Here is a 22,624-nt window from a genome sequence, read left to right on the forward strand (position 1 = left end):
GGTTTTATTGTAAATAATTCGTTGTGTATATAAGTGTCACTATATATTGCACTTGTCACCCTAATCACTACTGTCACCATTCACGAATTTAAATGTGTTTACTAGTAACGTAGTGGAATGAAGTAATTCCTATATACTGTTTCTGTTTTCATGTTTTTAATACATATAAAAACTTTGCATATCAGAGAGTGTTTTGCTTGTTATACATTTAGGAGCTGTCCTCAGCTTCCTCCAAAGGAATTGTTTTCTCTACCCAACAGAACCATTGAGTCCGAGGTTGGCGCGGTTGTCCAGCAGGGTGGTGGTGTTGCTGTCATTGTTGTTCTCCAGGTGGAAATTGAGGTCCCCTTAGGAGGATGTAGTCTGAGGAGGATAGGGCGTGCTGGCTGACGAAGTCTGCGATGGCTTCGCTGAATTGTGTGCGTGGTCCCGGTGGTCTGTAGATGAGAGTTCCTCTGAGGGTGGTCTTGGGTTCGGTGTGTGTATCTGGAAGTGAAGGTACTCAGCGGCGGTGAGGGTTCATTGGAGTTGGTCGTGATTCGGATGGTGTTTTTGTGGACGATGGCGATGCCTCCTCTGGTCTGGTTGATGCGGTCCTTCCGGGTGATCTTGTAGCCATCCGGGATGGCTATGGCAATGTAGGTGGCTAAGGATGCGTTCATCCAGGTTTCCGTGAGGAAGCTGGCGTCCGGTGCTGTTGTGTCGAGGAGGTTCCAGAGTTCGACGGTGTGCCTGTGGACGGAGTGGGTGTTGAGCAGGAGGCACTTGAGGTGATTGTTGCTGGTGCTTGGCCTGGCGGGTGCGGTGCAGGTCCAGAGATAGGTGAATTTGCAGGCTTGGCAGGTGAAGTGTCAGTGGGTGCCTTTCGGGTTGGCGTGGTAGCATGTGGAGTTTCGGTCGGTGTTGAGTGCGATGAGGGTGGATGCATCGTAAGTCCATCGTGTGGGCTGGCACCGTCGGGGGTCAGGGTTCCTGGCGCTGGGCGCGGTCCAGGTGTGGACGTGCGCAGACGGGCTTGCCTTTGGCATGCCTTCGGCGTGCAAACGGCGCACCCACTGCGCGCGTCCGCTGCTCATCCCGGCAGAGTGCTCCATAAGAGGCGAAGTGGGAGGGGGCGCAGCTGGGAGGTGGGAGCGGGGCGGTGAATGGGAAGGGATTCAGAAGGCAAAGTGTGCGTGGCCGCAAGGGGCAGCGGCGGGGTATCGGGGGGAGAGACGGCGGCAAGGGTGCTAGAGAGCCCAACAGTAGGATCGAAGCAGGGGAAAAAAAAAAAAACAGGATGCAAAGCCTAACAAAACAGCGCAAAATGCGGGGGGATCACTGAGATAGCGAACAGGATTGCAGTGAGGGAAAACAGTAAAAGTGGCAGCAGTAGTCAGCAGGAGCCACAAACTCAGATCCAAGGATCCAGTCAGAGGAGAGTCAGCAGGAGACAGTTTGCTGCAACTCAGTCTCTCCCACTTTGGCCTCACTTTTACATTTTATGCATATCCCTTTGGAGGAATCATCGTTGGCTTTTCGTGCCCTAAAATCAGGATTGGCAGCTGGCCCCTGGCCCCCAATCTAACAGTGATAGGTGCAGCCGCCATTAATCCACTCGCCAATAAGTATTAATGCATCATTGTCCTCAGCAACAATTCTGGTATCATGGAAGCAGGCTAAAAGTTTGCCCCTGTTAAAAAAGCCTGCAGCGGACCTCATGGAGCAGTCTTGCTGTAGGCCAATTTCCCTAGTGTCAGCATTGGCCAAGGTCCTGGTTAAAGCTGTTAATCAACAGTGGTCTCAGTATCTTTTAACTAACGTAATGAGACAGCATTACTTGAGATCACTGAAAATATTAGAGATACCTTGGATGTGGTGGAAGGCCATCCTTATTATGTTACATATGTCAGCGATCTTCTATATGGTCACTCATTCTATGTATGCCCCTAGCATGGCTCTATTCCATTGGAATAGGTGGATTGGCTTTGGATTGCCTAGCTTCCTTTCTGAAGGACAGAGAGCAGGAAGTGTGGCTTACCCCATACAATACTGGAGCATTTGAGTTGGCAGTGGGCATGAAATTGGTGCTCCACACTGTATAACAAGTACCTTGCCTCTTTAGCTCAGTTGACAGAGGCCTTCGATGCTAAGATTATCCTGAGAACATCCAGCTGTTGTTTACATGTGGGAAGTGAGAGGAGATTGCAGTAGAGTCCATAAAAATCAACCTTTCTTCTGTCTTTCACTGGATGACCTCACATCAATTAAAATGCAATGCAGCTAAGACGAAAATGTTATTCTACGGCCTCAATACTCCAGTTTTGCAGACACTGTGGCCCAAATATGACCCACCCCTAGATCTTCAGGGGGAATATGCAAGATATTGGGCATTACATTTGACAATTACTTATCTTTTCAGCTACAGATTATGTCAGTGATCAAAACATGCTTTGGGTTTCTGTAGACATTGACAACATGTGCACACTTTCTCTACTTGGCTGCAAAGATGGCCATACAGGCACACATAACATCACAGCTGGACTACAGCAGTGTTGTATATGCAAGACTCCTGGATTATCTGCTTAAAAAACTTGAAGTGGCCCAAAAGATGGCAGCCCACATTTTACTTAGCCTGCCCAAGAACACACTTGTTTCCACACTTGCATGCCCTCCACTGGATTGTGATGAAGAAAACCATTCTATGAAAAATATTAGTCCTAGTCCTTAGAGCGCTGCACCATTCTGGTGCAAGTTGTCATGGGGTTAGAATCAGTTTCTATGCCCACACCAGAAAATTGCAGTCAGCCTATTGCCTCCTGGCAAGCATTCGTAAGATCCAATTTGTGAGAATGGGTGGAAGGACCTCGTCCTATCTTGGACCATTGGTTTGAAATAAACCCCCAATGAAGCTATGCTCTGTAACGGCTACTGCCTTGTTAAAAAAAAGATGAAGACATGGCTTTTTCAACAAGAAAAGATGATATTACTGTGTATCGCAGAAGTTTTCACCATGTCCAACTAGGGACCACCAATGTAATCAGGGTAATTCAGATACACACCCTAATTTAACCTATTCTCACCCTATGGTAGTTTGGCACAGAGCAGTCAAGCTTAACGCAAGAGGCAATGTGTAAAGTATTTGTGAAACACTAAATTACAGTAACTCAATGAAAACACCACAAAAAGAATCCACACAGTTTAGAAAAATAGTTAATATGAATCTTAGAAAAACAAGACCAAAATGACAACAAATTAGTAGATATCAAGAGATTAATTTTATAATAATAAATGCAAAAAACATAGCGTAGGAGTCAATTTCACTAAAATGTTACTTGAGGTCACACTAGATCTGAAAAGTCAAGCGTACATCGATGGTGTGCAGTCTGTATACAGTTCCAAACAGGTCCCGCAGATGGTTTACTATCTCAAGCTGAGCATTGATTTTCTTTCGTGGGGCAGAGGTTCACTTGCGCACCGTCAGCATCTCTGATGATAGTCAACTGTGTATGAAGAACCGTCAGGTATTGTGGACAGTGAGGTGGGGGCCTTACAGTCATGGGTGGTGATGCTGCTGTGCAAAGAGACATAGTTTCCCATGCTTGTGATGCACTTCTGAAGCTAATGGGACCGTTCGCGGACTTGAAGAGTGAAAAACTTGATTTAACCTCTTGGCTGCTAATGACAAGGGTAACTCGTCATGGACTTTCCATTGATTTCAATGGAAAACAAAGGGGCCTTCAAATGTTGCCTTAGCAGTAAAGGGGTTAAAGGACCCAGAAGCAGTAGATAGTGAGAATAGGTGAGGAACCCAAGCCAGATGCCCAGAGCTTGGATGGTACCTCAGGCAAGAGTAGGACTCAGAGAAGGCAGAGTCAACCAGCTCCAGCAGAATTGTAGGACGTTTTTTGTACCTCTAAGACTTAAAAAAGCATGCCCTTGGAGTTACTCTGTGTTCAGTTCTAAGCCTTAGTGTTGCAGAGATCAATTGGCAACAGGGCAGCTCAGCAAAGCAGAGAAGCAGTTCCTCAGAACAGTCAGTCACAGCAGAATGATAATCCTTCAGAACAGCAGCCTTTACTCTAGCAGAGTTCTTCCTAGGTTCAGTCGGGTACTGATTTGATAGAGCCAGAGCCCTGGTATGTATACCAAAAAGTGCCTTTGATGTAGAGGGTGACTTCATGCAGATTTCTGATGTGCACAATAATCCCTTTCAAACCAGCCCTGGCTCCATACTACCAGTGGGGGGTAAATCAGCCCTTTGTGTGAGGGCAGGACACAACCTATTCAGAGGAGAGGATGTGGCCTAACAGCTAGACTTGGGGAACCGGGTATGAGTCTCGAGAAGGATACTCAACATCCTGTAATTCTGGGCAAATCACTTAATCTCTCCATGCCTACCAAAATACATGTGTCCATCTTTAATGCAATTGGTACACATGTAAAGCACTCTGATAACTTGCGGTTGTGTTTTACACTATATAAAAAAACTTTCCCAAAAGAAAGATGTGAACCATCCTCTCCTGCTTCCTGCCTAGGAAGGCTATCCGCATGAAGATGAATGCAGATGAATCGGCCTGCCACACCCAACCGTTCCTGTGTTGCAGCTGTCTAGAGGAATGCACAAAGTTTAGTTGTCACCCTGCCCAGACATGTATCAGAGACAGGCTCTAATTTCTAAAAGTGGCATTTCTAAAATGGTTATGTCAAAACCAACTTTACCATTAAAGAGGATATAACACCGCTAGGCTCAGGTGGTAAGGCCTAACTCTAAGGCGAACTGTTGCACTTGTGTCACACTCAATACAGTAGCACAGCGTACTTCCACTCAAAAATGACACTACACCTTCACTTTAGAAAAATAGAAAAGATGTATCTTTTTTTTTTACTTGAATTCAGTTGCATAAGCCTTAACATGCCATCATTTTACATTTATTGTTCCTATTTCTGTGACTCTAGGACATGGCACAAAGTATATATCTCTAGTGAACCTCACTTAGTCATTCAATTAATCAGCAGGATACATTCAAACAGATCCCTTTTTCATGTAATAGTCCATTTAAATATTTTAAGGGTGAGGTCCTGAGGCAGATTGATAACAAGGCAGAATTATGGAATCAGCAGATGGTTGTTTCAATTGTGTAGCAAACTGGTGCTGGAATGGAGAAGTCAGTTAATTCTCAGTGAAACATTTCAACTTGAAATCAAATCCAAAATTTACATTCACCTTTCCGAGTATAGACATGGGTTTTAGGAAAGGATCACTGTTCATGCATTTAGTTAGATGAGGTGCGGCTCCAATCTCGTGAATAACCCTGCCTATAGTTGATCACTTCATCATAATTTGGTTTGCAACAGTTGGATCAGCAGTTGTTCCTTGGTTAGCTTATCACTTACAAAGTTAGAGAGACCTTCCTGGGTAGCTCCGCTGAATACAGCCCCTCAGTCCCCCTCATGCACTCAACTTCTATTAGCCGGGGAGTCTAGGTATTCACCAGGCCCAGCAGAGGGATCTGTGGGTCTCACTCCTCCCTCCCCGCTCTATATCCCAGCTTACTTCTGAAGGAGGCGTTCGAGCTGCCGGTCCGCCCAGTGCTGGCCATTTGAGGGACCAAGCCTTTCCTCTCAGAAGTCTTGAGGGCTCTTTATGGCCCAGTTGGATTACGAGAGGCTCACGAAGGCAGATTCCCCCCTGAAGGCAGAGCACACCTCAATTCCTGGTGCTCCGCTGCCCCCGCGCCTCCCTCTCCACACACCCAGCGACAGAGGGCAAACTACTCCTCCTCACGCGACACCGCCTCAGGGGAGCCGACCGCTTCTAAACTCTGGTGCCGGCCCCGTTCTTCCGGCACTATGTAACTGTCCATGCCTACCAGGCAAGGCAGAGTTCAACGGGGTGGTTCTCTCACAATACTGGACCCGCCCCAGCCAACTCTCACGCTTCTCCTGGCAAGCTAGCCCGGCGTTCCCGCTTCACAGGAGTTCAGCTGCACCACAGGGAGCAATGGCTCTCGCTAAGCGTACTTTGGAGAGAATCAAGGTATCGATGTTGAAATCCCACTTCCCCCTCCTCTTCACATGGGGGCTAGGGTCAGATAAGGTCTTAAATGCCCCACAGTCTGTCTTCACTCCACTAGAGGGAACAACAGCAGCGCAGGACCCTGCAGGACTCTCACTCACCTTGGTCTCAGGCGAAAGGATGTCCCTCTGTGACCTGGCGTTCTCGAGATACAAGGAAGGGGGGTTGAAGTTTAGTTATCTCTCTTTCACAGGGATACGGGGTTTCCTGAGTCTCTCCCACAGCTGGGTCAGTTTAACAGGTAGGGAGGCAGATTCACCACACCAGCAGCAGCTCTTCAGAAAAGAACCATCATCCTGGTTAGGATCACCCTTCCTCATACCCCGTAGTCTGCACTCCAGTCAGATCTGTGTGATGACCCAAATGGCCGACCAGTCAGCTCCCTTTTATAACCCATCTCCAGGCCTCCAGAAGGAACCAGAAGGTTCTAGATCCCCCTAGTGTTAGCCTATGGCCATGGCTCTGAGGTAAAACTTTGACAGTTGGTAGGCCACCATTTTGTGGGTGATCTTTTACTCTTCCTCCATTTTACAAGAGTACCTGCGCCGCATTACTAAAATGTAACAATGAGGCGCCCAGAGACCTAGGGTCAACACCAGGAAAAAAAATGTAGTGGACACACAGGAAAAATACAGAAGGTAAAAAGGGGATAAAAAAAAATAATAATTAGGAGGGAGCACCCAAAGGGCTGACAGGTCTAACAGGCACCACTTGTCTTCTTCATATAGTTCATAGTTTTGATCCCCTTGATTCTTTATCAGGTCCACTCATGCCGGACCACCCAGCAGAAAACAACAACAGGCCTTACTAATTTAATTCACAGAGATAACTTTCCATTTAACTGTCAATGCTGCCCTATACACTTCAGTCTACTTTTGAGGAGCTCTCAATATGCCCCTTTTTTCTAGCAGATTACAAAGCTTACTATTACCATGGGCTAGTGTCTCACCTGTGTGTTAATCACCTTTCTAAAGTTTTTATTGAAGTCCGAACAGGGAATAAATATATTTTATTATTGCAATGCATTCATCAGAGCCTTGTAGAAGGCCCAGACCTGAGCACCAGAGAGGGGTAAAACATGTGTTGGCTGTCCACTCCTCAGTGTGTCTCTAAAGTGGATATGTGAACAAGAATACCAGAGAACAAGTATCGCTGAAGAGAATATATAGATAAAAATATATGATATAAGAGTGATAATAGTATGGCTTATGCATGGTTTCTCTATCTCCATTATACGTGTTGAATGAATTATCAAACGTTGGCCTCATTATTCAAGTGGTTGTATTCCACTTTGCCTATTTATTATAAGTTAATAATGTATGAATGAGATAATGCACAAAAGTCAATGAACATCTGCAACAGATCTGGCAGGAATTAAAATACAAAGGCGGACTTAGTGGGATGGGGTATTTAGTGCACCCAGTAAACCTCCACAAGGTGGGGTATTGTATTATTATTAAACAGCATTGATTGAGCGCATAGCTACCCGAAGGCATCCCAGCAAAAGCAGCAAGACAGAGGGGATATAAGTGCTTTAAAGAGAAGCGTTTGGAACAGCCATATTTTGAGGAGCTTTTGAAAAGGGAGGTGACAGGACTTTGACCGAAGATGTACAGGAAGAGAACTCCAGAGTCTGGCTAGGTTGTATGTGAAGGACTTTCATCCACATCTAACCATTTTAACTTTGGGGATTACGGCAAAATTTAAATTAGCAGAGCGTAGACATTTTATGGGGTGATAGAAGGTAATGAGACACTCATTAATTGAAGGGTCATTCCCCCATAAGGTTTTGTGGGATATGCAGGAGATTTGAACTTTATTCTATCTGAGATTGGAAACCAATGTAGAGTCTTCAAGGCTGGCTTATCCGACTGAGTATTTGATGTACCAAGTAGTAGCCGAGAGGCACAGTTCTGCATGACTTGAAGTTTCCTTATCATTGAGTTAGGAGCTCTCAAAAAAGGGAGTTCCTGTAGTCCAATCGAGAGAGTCCCAAAGGCCTGGACCATGATTCTTCTTGCTCTCATAGGAAGGAGCGGTAGGATTTTCTGAAGGAGTCTGAGAATTCCATAGCAGGCCTCTGCCAGCATTACACCTTGGTGGTCAAACTTTAAAGATTTGCCCAGCCAAACACCTAGGCTTTTGATTTTAGTATTGGGAGTAGGATTGGCCCAGGCAATGTGGGAAATCATGTGGATGCAGTATTTACTACAATAAATACTTAATGTTTTGCTTATTCTCAGGGAACTTTCCCTGATCAATTTCTGCTTCATTGACCATTCAAAATGTGTCAGTGGAAAACTGTCTGAGATGAGTAAATTATCATATGCAGCCAATTCCGTCCCTGGGTCAATGCCCCAAGACGAAAATAATGTTATTCATAATTATGGTTCTTGCACACATTTCTATTTGTAAAGGAACTAGAATTCAGTCCCGCACTTGTAGTTGTGGCTTTAGTACAATTTGGTGTGCAGAATAAATTCACATTACATCGTATCATATGATTTTTTAGTACATCTCTAAGTGCATCTGATCACAAAGCAGTCACAAATGAAAGGTTCAGACACATTAAGTAATTTCCTGTGTACAAAGCTCAGGTTTCATGCCCGCCTCTTCTCTGACCGCATTAAAGACATGCCCTGAGCATGAGTTGCACAAAGGACACAGGAAGGTGATCAGGCACAGAGACTCCATCACCCTACTCTTTACTCTCCTAGCACCATGAGGGAAATCCTTGCAGCTGCCGCCATACTCCAGGCACTGATAACTGGAGGTAAGGTTGCAAGAACCTTCTATATTCTTGAAGTGTGTCAACGCGCAAAGGTGCCCATTGATATGAAGACGGTAGTGGTCATGATAGGGCATACCACTCTCCAGAAATCAGCTGTAATTACTATCACATTATTGCCATTTCTTCTTTCCCCCTGTATTTCCCTGTTTTTTTTCTTCTTTAACTCAGTTTTAAACCTTCTTTAGTTGCAATGGATGTCTCCAAACTTACATTTCAGTTTTATCTTGGCTCTTCCTTGATGACTCAACCTCGTCTCAATGACTTGTAGTCCTCAAAGGGTGCCCGACTTTACCAAGATTATGCCAGGTTAAATCTTGAAAAGATAAGATTTTGAGTTGCAGCAACTCTACCCAGCAACTATTCCTGTATCTCGCAGAGACATCAGAGTCTAATGACCTCATAGAAACCGAGAACCGTTTGTTTTTAATAAATGAAACAATATTGGTATTTTATTTCCAATAATGATCTTAAACATTGCAATAGGTGGACTAGGATTATGATCACAATCCCCTTCAGGGAACCAGTTTTCATGGTGACCATTAGATGATCACTAACACAGTTCTGCATGAAAGTTGACTGTAAGATGGAGGATGGCTGCTGCCAGCAGAGACACAACAGCTTCTGAAGTTTCACAACAACTTATTCCTGCCTCATGCTCTTTTGTTCCCAATGTATGACAGAGGGAAATACACAAGGGTCCCTCTAGATTTACAGTTCACTCTTGGAAGCAAAGTAAACATGCAATACTTAGGAAGGACAGTCTGCCCAGAGTACATTGTTGGATATTTTTTACTATTGGAATACACCTAAACTGATTAGTAAGTAGTAAAAACAAGAGAGATGCTGTCTTGTAATAAACAATCTGTTTGTCTTTATTTCATTTTTGTATACCTTCCATTAGCTGTTCATTTTAAAACAGTGAGCCTGATCCATTAAGAAATTAAACATAGTAGCTGCATTTCTGCAGATTTCTGATGTATACAAACATTTCCATCAATACTGTTATAAACATGTGACATTCATAAGATTCCGAGAAATCGGTTTGTACATTCCAATTTGACATCAGAAGCTTTACATGCTTACGTATGTTCATGAGAAAAAGCATTTTTTTATTTCATTTTTTGCTTTTCTCTATGATTAAAACAAAAAAAAAACAGATTCCGCATGGCCTTGGACTTCTCTAAAGCAGCAGTTGTTAACTTTCTTCAGTTGATATTGTGTCCTTCCAGACATAACCAATAGGTTTCAGAGGCTCAAGCTAGAGGAGCATCTACATTCCACTGGTAAAGTAGTACTCATCTGGTGACCACAGCTACTTCAGGACCTTTTATTATCTTCATCTTAACATGTCAAGGGTGTAAGCAGGCTTCACTGGCAGGACCTAGACACATGTATGTTTGAGTGTTAGCGTGTGTCTAGTGCAACTAGTCAATGGATAGGAACTCTAGTCCCTCAGGATCAAGACACAGCTGCAAACAACTGTTTCCACAGTCCTCTGTTAGGCGTATAGGAGTCAGTAACGTCTTCATCTGTGCTGGGGGTGGGTCACATTTTAAGTGGTGTAACAAGTCAACCTAGGCTGATAATGTTGAATGGAAAAGAATGGCAATTGCTGTATAACTGGTGATTAAAAACAGAACTTGCATCAGTTTGACTCAGTTTGTTTCTGGTGAAATAAATCCTTTTATCTCATTTAGCCAAGTAGTGAGTTGGTGAAATTGTGTTCCTGAGTTTGGCTCTTCAAATAACAAAGCTACTCTCTATGATGGCCCAGTTACTCTTATGAAGTTTGAAACATAATCAGTTCCAATACCCAGAATTATGCATTTTTGGACTGTTTTTATGCTTGGCGGCTATTGAGCTGATGCCTAGCTTGGTATCTGGTGCTCTGTCTTTTGTATACTTAGGGCCTCATGTATGAAAAGTGTTGCATCGCTGGGCGAAACAGAGATGCAACACTTTTAAATGCGTCCTCCTTGCGACACCATGGATGAGCCACATTTACTGTACGGCGCTCCTGACGTACCTGTCGGCTCAAAACCCACACATTGATGAAGTTGTGCTGTAAGTATGGCACAACTCCAACAATACATGACGGAGGCCTAAATGTATTGCACTGCATCACCCCTACGCCTGCTGTGAGGCAGACATAAGGTTTTGACGCTGTGGTGTCCTAGAAGTAGCATCGTGAAATCTGATAGATTTCACTGCGTCACTTCTACGAGTCTTTCATGAGTTTGAACGCCCACCATGCATACATTATACCTGACAAAGGTATAAGGTATCCAAGGGTTTACAAAGTGACACATCTGCACTTAGTAAATATGGCGAAACTTGGCGCATCATTAACAATGCTGCTGCATCAAAAAAAGTGATGCAAAAGTGGCGCAAAAGTTTTGCAAGGGACTCATAAAGAAGCCCTTATAATTTGCTCATGTCCTGAGACTTGTTTTTATTAAATTTAATAAGGAATGCTGTTAACAAACTCAAAACTAGAGAGGCAGAGATCAGTGAGAGGATGGAATCCCTAGAGAACCATGCTAGAAGAAACAATCTTAAGATCTTAAATATTCCAGAAGGCTTGGAAGGGGAGGACATAAAGGGTTTTACAATCCAGCTCCTGGAAGAACTAATTCCCTGGACCAAATCATCACACCTAGCTGAAGATAACCAAAGGATACATCATGACCCATTCAGGAAAGGTAAACAAAGGAAAAACCCAAGAAAGATACTGATCAATTTCATGACGTACGCACTAAAGGAAAAGATCCTGAGTGAAGGCTTAAAAGCGGTGTCTTTCTCCAAAGATGGGTGGACATGCAGGATCAGATCGAATAATGCAAGAACTACCCAGGATAGGCAGTGGGAGCTGGGCCAGTTTGTGCCACAGCTAAGGTGAATAGGTGCGAGTGTTCAAATGCGCTTCCCAGCCTCTCTAAGGATTATGTGGAACAACAAAATGTTCAATATCCCCTTCAGTGCTGATGACAAAGCCAGCTCGTCATGGGTGTTACCTGCCCTGTGCTTATGACGAGCTGGCTTTGTCATGAATAATGTGGATCTTGATATTGCAGCACCCAGCGGGAAAACCCATAGCAGCCAAGGTGATATAAGAGACCCAAAGTAAGTGGAAAAACTAATGGAGCAAATAAAGACCCAGCAGGAAGATCGTGCCCATACACACCCTCACCTATAACAAAGCTCACAGGTTAAAAAAAGAAAAAAAGAAAAAAACAAATGGGCTAATAACCTTCAGCAGTCATATAAAGGTGGGAGTACAAGGATTAACAAGCTAACAATACATGACAGGGAGAGCAAAAATGGGCAATTGTGCAAATAGGAAGAAAGAGGAAGGAGGATCAACAAAGTCCTGAAGGCAAGCTGAGAGGAGGTCAGTGGTCGTTAATTAAGATACAAGAAAATGACCAAGAATGTCGAATCCGAAAAAATAGGAGGGAAAGGAAAAAAGTTCAACGTGTTAACATGGAATGTAAACGGGCTACGAATTAGAAAACGTAGATTAAAAATTCTGGAATACCTAAAAAACAGTGACTGCGAGATAATAAGAATCCAAGAATCTCACTTAACTAAAGAAGAATGGGAGCTTATGTGTAAAAATCAAAACTGGATTGAGCACTGCATTTGTACAAACCAAAATTGTAATGTCAAAGGAGTGGCGATCATATTCAAGAAATCCCTCAAAAAGCAGTGATTGAGAAATCAGAAGTAGACAAGAAGGGAAGATGGGAATGCGTAAGGGCAAAAATCCATAACATCTTATACACGGTGGTGGGCTATTATGGGCCTAATGTGGACAACGCTGAACCACTTCAAAACCTGTATACCCATCTTCTTTGAAATCAAAAAACCTGTATACCCATATACTGCTAGTTGATTCACCCATAATAATGGGAGGTGATTTCAATATCTTATTAAACCCAAAAGAAGATAGACACCCGATAGGAAAACTACCATCAGCTCCAAAAATGAGAGAGTGGATCGGAATCTTTATGAGGGATCTTGGGATTATAGACATTTGGAAAGAAAAAGGGAATAAACAGCACAAATTCACGTTTAAAAATAAAAGGCTTGGACATGATTCCAGAATAGTTTTTTTTCTAATAAGTAGTGTCATAGCTGAACATACAATAAAAGTGGAAAACATTCCGGAACATATCTCAGACCACTCCGCTGTAAAATGTAACTTAATATTACCTGAATTACCAACTCAACAAAGGTGGACAGTGGATAAGAAGATTCTACTGGATGAATCTGTTGTGGCTAACCTAGTGGAAGAAACCCAGTAGTTCTTTTTTCTAAACAAAGAAGAAACAAATAAACAAACAACGTGGGACGCATATAAAGCATATATAAGGGGGACAATTGTGAGTAAAATGGCCCATAAAAATAAGAAGAAGAAAGCTTCCATAAAAAATATTGAAAATGATCTGAAAGAGCTAAATCTAGAAATGAAAAGGGCCAGGACTACTCAAGAGAGCAAAGAAATAGGTGAAAAAATAAAAACCAAAAAGATGGAAATTAATGATTACCTGGAAACAATAGCTAGGGAAAGATGGGAGGCCAGCAAACTCTCGCATTATGAATACGGTGAAGGATGTGGAAAGATCCTCGCCTGAAAGGCAAGAACGGAGCGAACCAGAAACCGGGTAAACAAAATACAAAAGGAAGGCCATCAGGGACAATTCTCAGAAAACCAGGAAATAAGAAAAACTTTCGTAGAATTTTTTTCAAAGCTGTATACGGAAGAAACCAACTGTTCCGGTGCTCAAATACACTGCCTGCTTGATAAAATAGAGATTCCTATAGCTTTGCAGGAACCCAAACCAGGTCTGAACCAAAAAATAACAGAGAAGGAGGTCCTAGATGCAATAAAATCCTTGAAAAGGGGGAAGGCCGCAGGCCCAGACTCCATACCAAATGAAGTATATCTGGCTCTTTAGGATAGTGTTTTGACTCCTCTCACAGACCTCTTTACCGAAATCTTTGTCAACAATGAAGATCTCCCTAAATCATGGAATGAAGCCACAGTCAGCATTCTATTAAAACCAGGAAAAGACCCAACCAAATGCGAGTCATATAGATCCATTTCACTCCTGACCTGTGACTACAAGATCTATACACAGATGTTGGTAAAAAGCATAGGGGCAGTGGCAGGGTCCCTAATCCATTTAAATCAAAAGGTGTTTATCAAGGGAAGACAAATATCTGAACTATCTCACGAACTTATAGCTACTATAGATATCGCGACCCAACAAAATTTATCTTTGGCAGTCATAACATTCGACGCTGCCAAAGCTTTTGACAGGGTCAGTTAGCCATTCCTGAGTGTCACTTTGGCTAAGTTCGATCTAGGGACTAACTTTGAAAATGCAGTTAAGAACATCTATAGAAATCCATCAGCTAGAGTATTGGTAAATGAGGCACTTACAGAAAGTTTCCAAATAAAAAGAGGAACTAGACAGGGATGTCCCCTATCCCCCCTATTATTTAATTTCTACATAGAACCCTTAGCATGTCTTTTAAGAAGTAACAAAGAGATTATCCCTTTTACATATCAAGGTTGGGAGAAGAGAGTTGCATTGTTTGCAGATGACATAATGATATTTACAGGAAACCTAACCATCTCCCTTCCAAAGATAGAAAACATCATAAGTAAGTATGGGGCGGTCTCGGGCTACCAAGTAAATCAATTAAAATCTGAAATAATGGAGTGGAATGGTGAGTTTGGGAACCCTCTAGTAAAGAACAAAATAAAATATCTGGGAATTGAGTGTATCAAAAACATTAAAGGAATAGCTAGTCTAAACTTCAAGAGAATACACAAGGAAATAAGCACTATTTTAAAGGCTTGGGTAGGCCCTAACCTCTCCTTCCTAGGTAAATCCAACCTAATAAAAATGACAGTACTGCCAAAATGCACTTACCTGTTTAATTCACTTCCCCTAGAGTTTAGCAAGGTAGAGATCAAGAAACTGCATGGGTAGATATCTGAGTTCATGTGGGCATCAAAAGGAGTAACAATTAGCTGGAAAAAAATGAGAAGGAGTAAGATGCAAGGTGGCATAGCCAGCCCCGACATATTGGAATATTATGAAGCCTTTCAGTTTAAAAATATAAGGTTTCTGTTAGGCAAAGCTGAAAAATGGCCTATGCACTGGAGAGTTTTAATTGGCTGCGGAAATGACCACTATCTATACAAATTTGGTCATCCCAAGTACTTTAAAAAAATAAAAATAAAAATGCTAAAATCAGCAGCAAGAACCTGGTACGATATAAGAAACACCCTGGCAATACCTTATTATAGTAAATTCTCCCCAATCTGGGAATCCCCAGGAACACCGGAATGTTTAAAAGATAGCCTAATACATCCCCTAAAGGCAGCCAACATAAACTTCTGGGGCCAATTGATAAAAGGCAAAAAGATCAAAGACTGGGGAATTCTAGATAGAGAAACCCAGGGGAAGTTGTCTAGATTTAAATACTACCAATTAAGCAGCTGGCTTAAAGGAGTAAAAGAAGATCTACAAGGAGATGAAATCATTGAACAAAAGCTCTTGAATACAGAACCATTCAAAAAAGAGATATCTTACTGGTATTGTGCTCTGATAAGATCAGGCGAGGAACATTACAAAGTACCTCAAGAAATCTGGGAAAAATCAATGCCAGACCTCGACATTGCAAACCTTTGGGAACCCCTGAACAACATTGCCAGCAGAGTGGTAAATTCTGCTGCACTGAAAAAAAACACTTGTTCACAATACATAGAGCGTATTGGACCCCCAAAAAACTGTCAAAATTTAAAAACTCTACAGTAAAGAAGTGTCCAAAGTGTGGAGTAGAGAAAGTGGATGATGTACATATGTTTAAAGAATGCGCGATGTTGGAAGACTACTGGGACCAGATCGGTAAGACTCTTTCAGAGGTACTAAAACAACATATTGAGGTAAGCATTGACTTAATTATCTTTGGGGCCAGAAATAAATTACATAATATCACGATGTTCAAGGGTCATTAAAACATACTTTTCCTAATTATCCTCTTAGCCAGGAGGGAAATATGTATAAATTGGATAAAACAAACACCTCCTAGACACTCTGAGTGGTTAAACTCAATTTTAAGGGTATACAAACTGGATAAACAAAGGAGGCAGAACAAGAAAAACACGTTTTGGAGTATTTGGGAAACTTACAATTCGGCAACCGAAAGGGGGTCCAATGATTAAGGCAAAGGCAACATTGATTTCAAGCAGAGTCTTGAACAGAGTAGTCATAATGACTAGCTACCTCTGTTGTATTGGGTTCTCCAGGCCTACATACTCCGCAGAATACCCACTACACCATAAAAACTGTTGGCACAGAAACTAGAAAATATAAAAGACAAGTTTATTAAGACCCCATGGGGTGGTGGTACATTCCTACAGCACCCTTCGGTAATGCAAGAAGTATCACACCGAACATCGGTGCAAATCCTTCTTTTATACAGTTTTACAGTAATAAAAAGGTAGGCGGTACACATTTATAGAGTTTTAGGTACATATATGGTCATTTTTGGAACACAGCCAACTCATGGGAGGAGCTATAACACCACTGGTCAGTTTGGTGGAACATTCCTAAGGGATGACTGGTCAATCTGAGCTGTGCGTGTGTGAGCTTGACCATTACTAAAAATAGCCTGTTGCTGGGCAAACTCGAGTGGTCAGTGGTACAGAGGAAGGACAAAAGGGCATGCTGACCACGAGGCAATGCATTTGAGGAACACGACAAAATCTATACGATTTATTATTTAACGTAAAGCCAAATAGATATATGCTATCGGGATGGATGGGAATGGAAAAAAAGGCATTTTTAAGGTCAATTACAGAAAACGTGGTGGCAGTAGGGGGAACCAAAGTAAGTAAGGTGGTGATTTCAGACACCACCGGGTACTGGGGCACTACAATTTTGTTTATTTCTCTCAAATCAATAATAAATCAATAGACTTTGTCGTCAGTGTCTTTCTTTAGGATCGGAAGAATCGGACTGTTACAGACATTGTAGGAAACTTCCTCCACTACTCCTGCAATAATCAAATCCTGAACAATGTGCGTCAGGGCAATTTCACCTTCTCTAGATATCTTGTACTGGGGTACACGTGGCCAAGACACTCCCTCCTTAACAGTTATTCAAATAGGCGGAATGTGCATCTGTCCCACATCCGTGTCCGATGTAGCCCATAACGTGTGTGAGAGGGAGGCTAATGCTTCAATTTCCTGCATGGTACATAGTCTTCCTACATCCGGATAATTGTCATTCAAAATAACCCACACTCCTTCAGGGGCGCAGCGTATTGTTGCTCGAAAATATTTAAGCAAATCTATGCCCATAATAATGTCTGGGGTATGAGGCGACAATAAGAATGGGCACAGACCAAAGAATCTGTCAATGCAAAATGTAAGAGGTTGTGACAGTGGGCTTGGAGAGGGTGTGCCATCGAACCCTATACATGTAATCGTTTCGCCAGACAGGGGAGCCCTTGGAACCAAGTTTTTAGACAGAGCACTGCGAGTAGCTCCTGTATCAACCAAAAACTGATCAGTAGAACCCAAAACGCCCGCTGATACATATGGACCTCTTTGATCTACTGGCACTTTAACCGATTCCACACCCCATCCTACGCAATCCTATGCGTGCACATAATCCTGAGACTCCACGTTCTCACCCTCCGATATCTGGTACTGATTCCGTCAATCAAAAGTATTACGATCATCCTGACCACGACCTCTCGCCTCAAACCTACCACGATCACTGGCTCCACCTCTCGCTCCCGAATAACTATTCCATGTCCTTCCACCTCCTCGACCACGCTGGCTACGTTGCTCACGAAGCCCCGGACAATCTTCAGCTCAATGCCCGAACTCTTTACAGTATGCACATTGGTCCTCAGCAATGTCAGTGCGACCATAAGACGTACCATACCCTTCTCGACTGCCTCTATCATTCCCTCTTGGCTGCGTAGCACGAACCTGAGCCAACATCACCTTCGTCTTCAACTCCTTCGCTTTCTTATCTATACCTTATTTAGCCACTAATTCCGGCCCCTCATAATACTGAGCCATAGTTAACAAAGACGCAGGGGTCACCGTGGTCCAGGAACTTTCACTAGTTTTCAATCGCTTTGCAATCTCCGGCAGGAGATTAGCCACATACTTATCGACAAACAAATGCCTACCTGTATCATCCGTTAATAATTGCCCACTGTAATCATGAAACGCTTCCTCGAAACGTGAAAAGAAGTCAGATACCGACTCATCCTGTTTCTGTTTGCAAGAGGCTAACATAGTCCAATCAATCTTTTTAGGGGGAACAAGCGTTTTTAATTTATTCAAAATAGCTGTTGGGAGATCTAGGATTAACTGGCAAGGCTTACATGCAGGCTCCCTGTCTAAATCAGCTTGAGCTATTGCTTTCCAATCCGCTCCTAAAATCGTTTGGTCATCAAACTTACGAATTGCTCTCCACATATCAGGGGGCAGTATTAACCCAAAGAAAAGATCAATATCAACTAGTGTCATAACACAGGAAGAAATAGCCCCCTCCACTCCTTCATAAAATGCGGCTGGATTTTTACGTGGATCAGGTAAAGCGTTTTTCAATGCCATAACATCTGCTCTATTCCAAGGCGGGTACACCCAATTATATATAAAATACCCTTTTGCATCCCCGGACAATTTATCATCACTGGTACCTTGCCCTTTGGGGGGAACATACAAAGGTGCGGCTTCACGCATAGGCATAACATGAACTTTAGAACTCTTATCTGTTCCAAACATAGAACACTGTTTGGATGACTCCGTCGACCCCGGCGCAGGCACGTCTGCTGCTTTTTGTGCTTCCCGCAATCTGGACACCTCATCCCGTAGCTGGACCAACCGTTGGAAAAAACCATTTGCATCTGCAATAACAAATAAACCTTTATGCATATTCTCACGATCAACTGATATGTCCTTAGGCTCTAGATCATCTGAATATTTCCTAAATCGTTCTACAACTTCATCTCCAAAAGCACTTAAAAAATACAACTGCTCTCGCTCTGGCCACTTATTTCTTTCAATGTTAATCTCTGACATAGTTATTTTATTCAAATTAAGCTTGCGAGCAAAACTGCAGCTTCACTAGCAGTTAACCTTTTACTCTTACTCCCAAGACCATCTTCGTCCGAGTCCACGTCCGGAGCCATAGGCGAAACATACGGAGCCTGGCACCGATCTAATAATGAAAAATCATCAATTTCATTAGTAAGGACAGGATAAAGCGGACGCCGAATAGGAAATTGACCGCTCATTTGCAAATTACGTTCTTGTGCCTCCCTCTCTTTCTTTTCCTGTAACTCCTTCTCCTCCAGCTGTAAAGCCTTATCTCGAGCAGCCTTGCGCTGCTCTTTTTCCACCAAGGCAATCTCACGCTTCATTCGTTCACGCACTGCTTTCTCCCACATTCATACACAATCAAACATATTTTGTCTAGACCTGCGCTGAAACAAACATTGCTCCACAAACTGAACCTTTCGTAAATCAAACGGCCCATGTAGTGGCCATTGCAACTCGGGATCAGATTTAGTGTATTTATTCCATAATTTACTGTACAATATAGGGGGAAGGCCGAATTTTATATACATCTCTCTATTGGGAGTCCCCTCTGGGGGAGCCGGCTGGGATTCATTTAATCGATAAGTGGTACCATTTCCAAGACAGCACATTCCTTGGAGTGTGCTTAAAACAGGCATGTTCAAAAAGTATCACGGAAACGCGATACCACATGAATGGCACTTACTATACTTCACACAAATGTGCCGCTCAAACACAAACAAAGTTAGAGAAATGTCTCTACATGCCTGCCTATGTGAAGTGCACTACACATATAGTTCAAATCATAGGATCAAATGTTAGCTAACTCAAAACATATTCATAGAACCAAAGTAAGCGTACGCAGACTACCTTACCAATCACAAGCTTACCAAAATCTCAGATATCAGGTTCCAACTGCCAAGGTCTGTGATCGAATCAGCCAAATCGGCACTGTACGACAACTAGAACGAGTAGGATCTCAGTCGAGGACCGGCGCCACCTGGAATGTCAGATCAGAAGGAAAGGAAGAAAACACCGTGGGTGCCAAGACTCGGGTCACTCAAAGGCAGCGTACGCGTCCATGGCGAGTTTCCAATCCTTCGTCACGACCTCTCCTCCGGGCATCCGAGTCGCCGATGAGTCCCTTCGTGGTCACCAATTTGTGGTATTGGGTTCTCCAGGCCTACATACTCCGCAGAATACCCACTACACCATAAGAACTGTTAGTACGGAAACTAGAAAATGTAAAAGACAAGTTTATTAAGACCCCATGGGGTGGTGGTACATTCCTACAGCACCCTTCGGTAATGCAAGAAGTATCACACCAAACATCGGTGCAAATTCTTCTTTTATACAGTTTTACAGTAATAAAAAGGTAGGGGGTACACATTTACAGAGTTTAAGGTACATATATGGTCATTTTTGGAACACAGCCAACTCATGGGAGGAGCTATAACACCACTGGTCAGTTTGATGGAACATTCCTAAGGGATGACTGGTCAATCTGAGCTGCGCATGTGTGAGCTTGACCATTACTAAAAATAGCCTGTTGCTGGGCAAACTCGAGTGGTCAGTGGTACAGCGGAAGGAAAAAAGGGCATGCTGAACACGAGCAACGCATTCTCTAAAATGGCCGCCGATACATACAAAATGGCGTCCAACAACTATAGTCAAGAGAAGGGAAAAGAAAGTGTAGGAAAGCTCAACGCTAACCCGATCACCGTCAAATTACGACACCTCCGACAATCATGTGCCTAGATATGGACATAAGTGGGCCCCTGGAAAATAAGCTTAAGTGCTCTCCCCGCCCGAGAGAAAAATGGGTCGAAACCAGAAACGGGGCCTCTGACTCCTTCATTATCTAAACTTTTTTTGCTTAGTGAGGACTAAAAAAAAAAAAAGGAAGCTCATTTATCTGTGTGGCTCTTGTATGGATAGTTTTAAACCAAATAAAGATTGATTGATTGATTGTATAAGGCATTTCTCCCAAACTCAACTTCAAAGAGTATGTGGAAACCATTCAAAGCCAAACATACTCAGAATTTTATCATCCAAGGGAACTGCGTTTGTGAAACTGGACCTTGGCTGGACCGTGACCAGACAAGACGGGGAAATCTGATCCATGCAGCACTACAGCTGAGATCTGGCAGACTGGAATGTTGCAAAATGGCGGCATCTATAGATAAACTATGACTAGCCCATTCATTGTTCTTTACTGGATTACCTGTCTGCTGCAAATTCACTTTCATGGGTCATTTTCTCAAAATATAGCAAATAAAAGCCTTAATAAAGATTTTATTTTGAAAACAGTGTTGGCATACTTTCACCGGAAAGCATACACCTTTAACAGCAAGGTACAGTTTAGGTGTCACATGTTTTACCTTCAGATCAACGGTTTACTTAGAAAAGCAGGATAATAAAGTAGATTTGGTTCATTGTTGATTAAGTACAGAATGTGCAACTGTTGATTGATCAGCAGGTCTGACCCACAGAAGAGGTCTGAAGTTCTGTCTTTATCCTGTGTCTTACAGGACAGGACTGGCTACCGGGTGCTTCAGTGGGCTGGCAGGGTGGGGGCTGCTTTCACTGCTGGGGCAGGTTAACTAGCTGGGGTTCTGCGGGCCATGTTCCCTCTTGCAACTGTTTTACATAAACAATGCAACAACAAATAGATTTAAAGTGTGTTATTCCCTTGTTTATTTAGAATGAAACGCCCAGGAGCCAGACCAGGCGTGGTGTCTTTCAAAGCAGAAACGCCTTTCATTTCAGCATGGAAACAGGGGCTATTGAAACTGCAGCAAGGGATGAACTGTTATTCCATCAAATGCATGTTCATAGCATATTCTTCTGTTCTGTAAATTTGTCATGAAATTATGATAATCCAGAATAAACAAAAACACAATCACTGATTGTTTAGTTCAGAAATCATCTAAAGCTATCATAAACACTATATCCTTGCCTCTTTATAATTCTATTATTTCTATTACTTTATTCATTTGCTTTCAGGCTTCTTTCTTTTTATTTTGGTAGAGTAGAAAATCGACTTAAGCAGCAGAAACAAGTGGCGCCCTCTGGTGCACAGCGTGGTGCCAGTCACGCTCATTTCAATGCGCTGAAAAAGCTCCGGTGCTAAGAATCAGTGCAAGCATTGCGACGTGCCAAATTCTGCCCACTTGCTGAACTCGCAGGAATTTTGCAGAGTTTACGTATCTCTGCCCAACTCCAGAATGGAACTCTGCGTGTTCCACACGCCATTACTCCTATCTTAGTAGATGTGGCCCTGTTCTGCTCTCTCCCTCTGACACAAAGCAGCACATCAACTTTGGTTGCTGCTCTTTGTAATTCTATCCCTCGGTCTTTACCTGTCTCTAAGTCTGTCTGTCTTTATCTCTGTGTATTTGTCTGTCTCTTGCTATCTGCCTCTGCCTACCCATTTCTCCAGTGGCGGCTGGTGACATTTGAAAGTGGTGTGGCGTAAAATTATTGTCATACTGAACCACTGCGAGCGAGCCCGGCCTACCCGTCCCACTTAGGGCAAACATAGCAAACTGGCAGTTTGTGCTGGACTGTTCCCATGAGGAGCAGGTTCAAGACTGATATGCATATGACTAGGTCCAAACTAGGATTCCACGGTGAGCAAAAGAGCAATGGA

General features: G+C 43.0%; 1 protein-coding gene across 3 annotated transcripts in view; it reads left to right on the forward strand.

Annotated features, from left to right (window-relative positions):
- Nucleotides 1–8,752: 8,752 nt before the first annotated feature.
- Nucleotides 8,753–22,624, forward strand: part of LOC147718142 (phospholipase A2 inhibitor and Ly6/PLAUR domain-containing protein-like) — an 80,163-nt gene continuing 66,291 nt past the window's right edge. Inside the window, exons 1-2 of one of the 3 annotated variants that reach the window (XM_086919214.1) lie at nt 8,780–8,831; nt 21,449–21,451. In XM_086919214.1, coding sequence (XP_086775340.1) covers nt 8,780–8,831; nt 21,449–21,451 — 55 coding nt within the window. Of the gene's footprint in view, nt 8,832–21,448; nt 21,452–22,624 lie in introns of all 3 variants that reach the window. The other 2 variants (XM_086919216.1, XM_086919215.1) reach the window with 2 other exon arrangements.

Source organism: Lissotriton vulgaris, chromosome 4_2, assembly GCF_964263255.1.
Source record: "Lissotriton vulgaris chromosome 4_2, aLisVul1.2, whole genome shotgun sequence".
NCBI lineage: Eukaryota > Metazoa > Chordata > Amphibia > Caudata > Salamandridae > Lissotriton > Lissotriton vulgaris.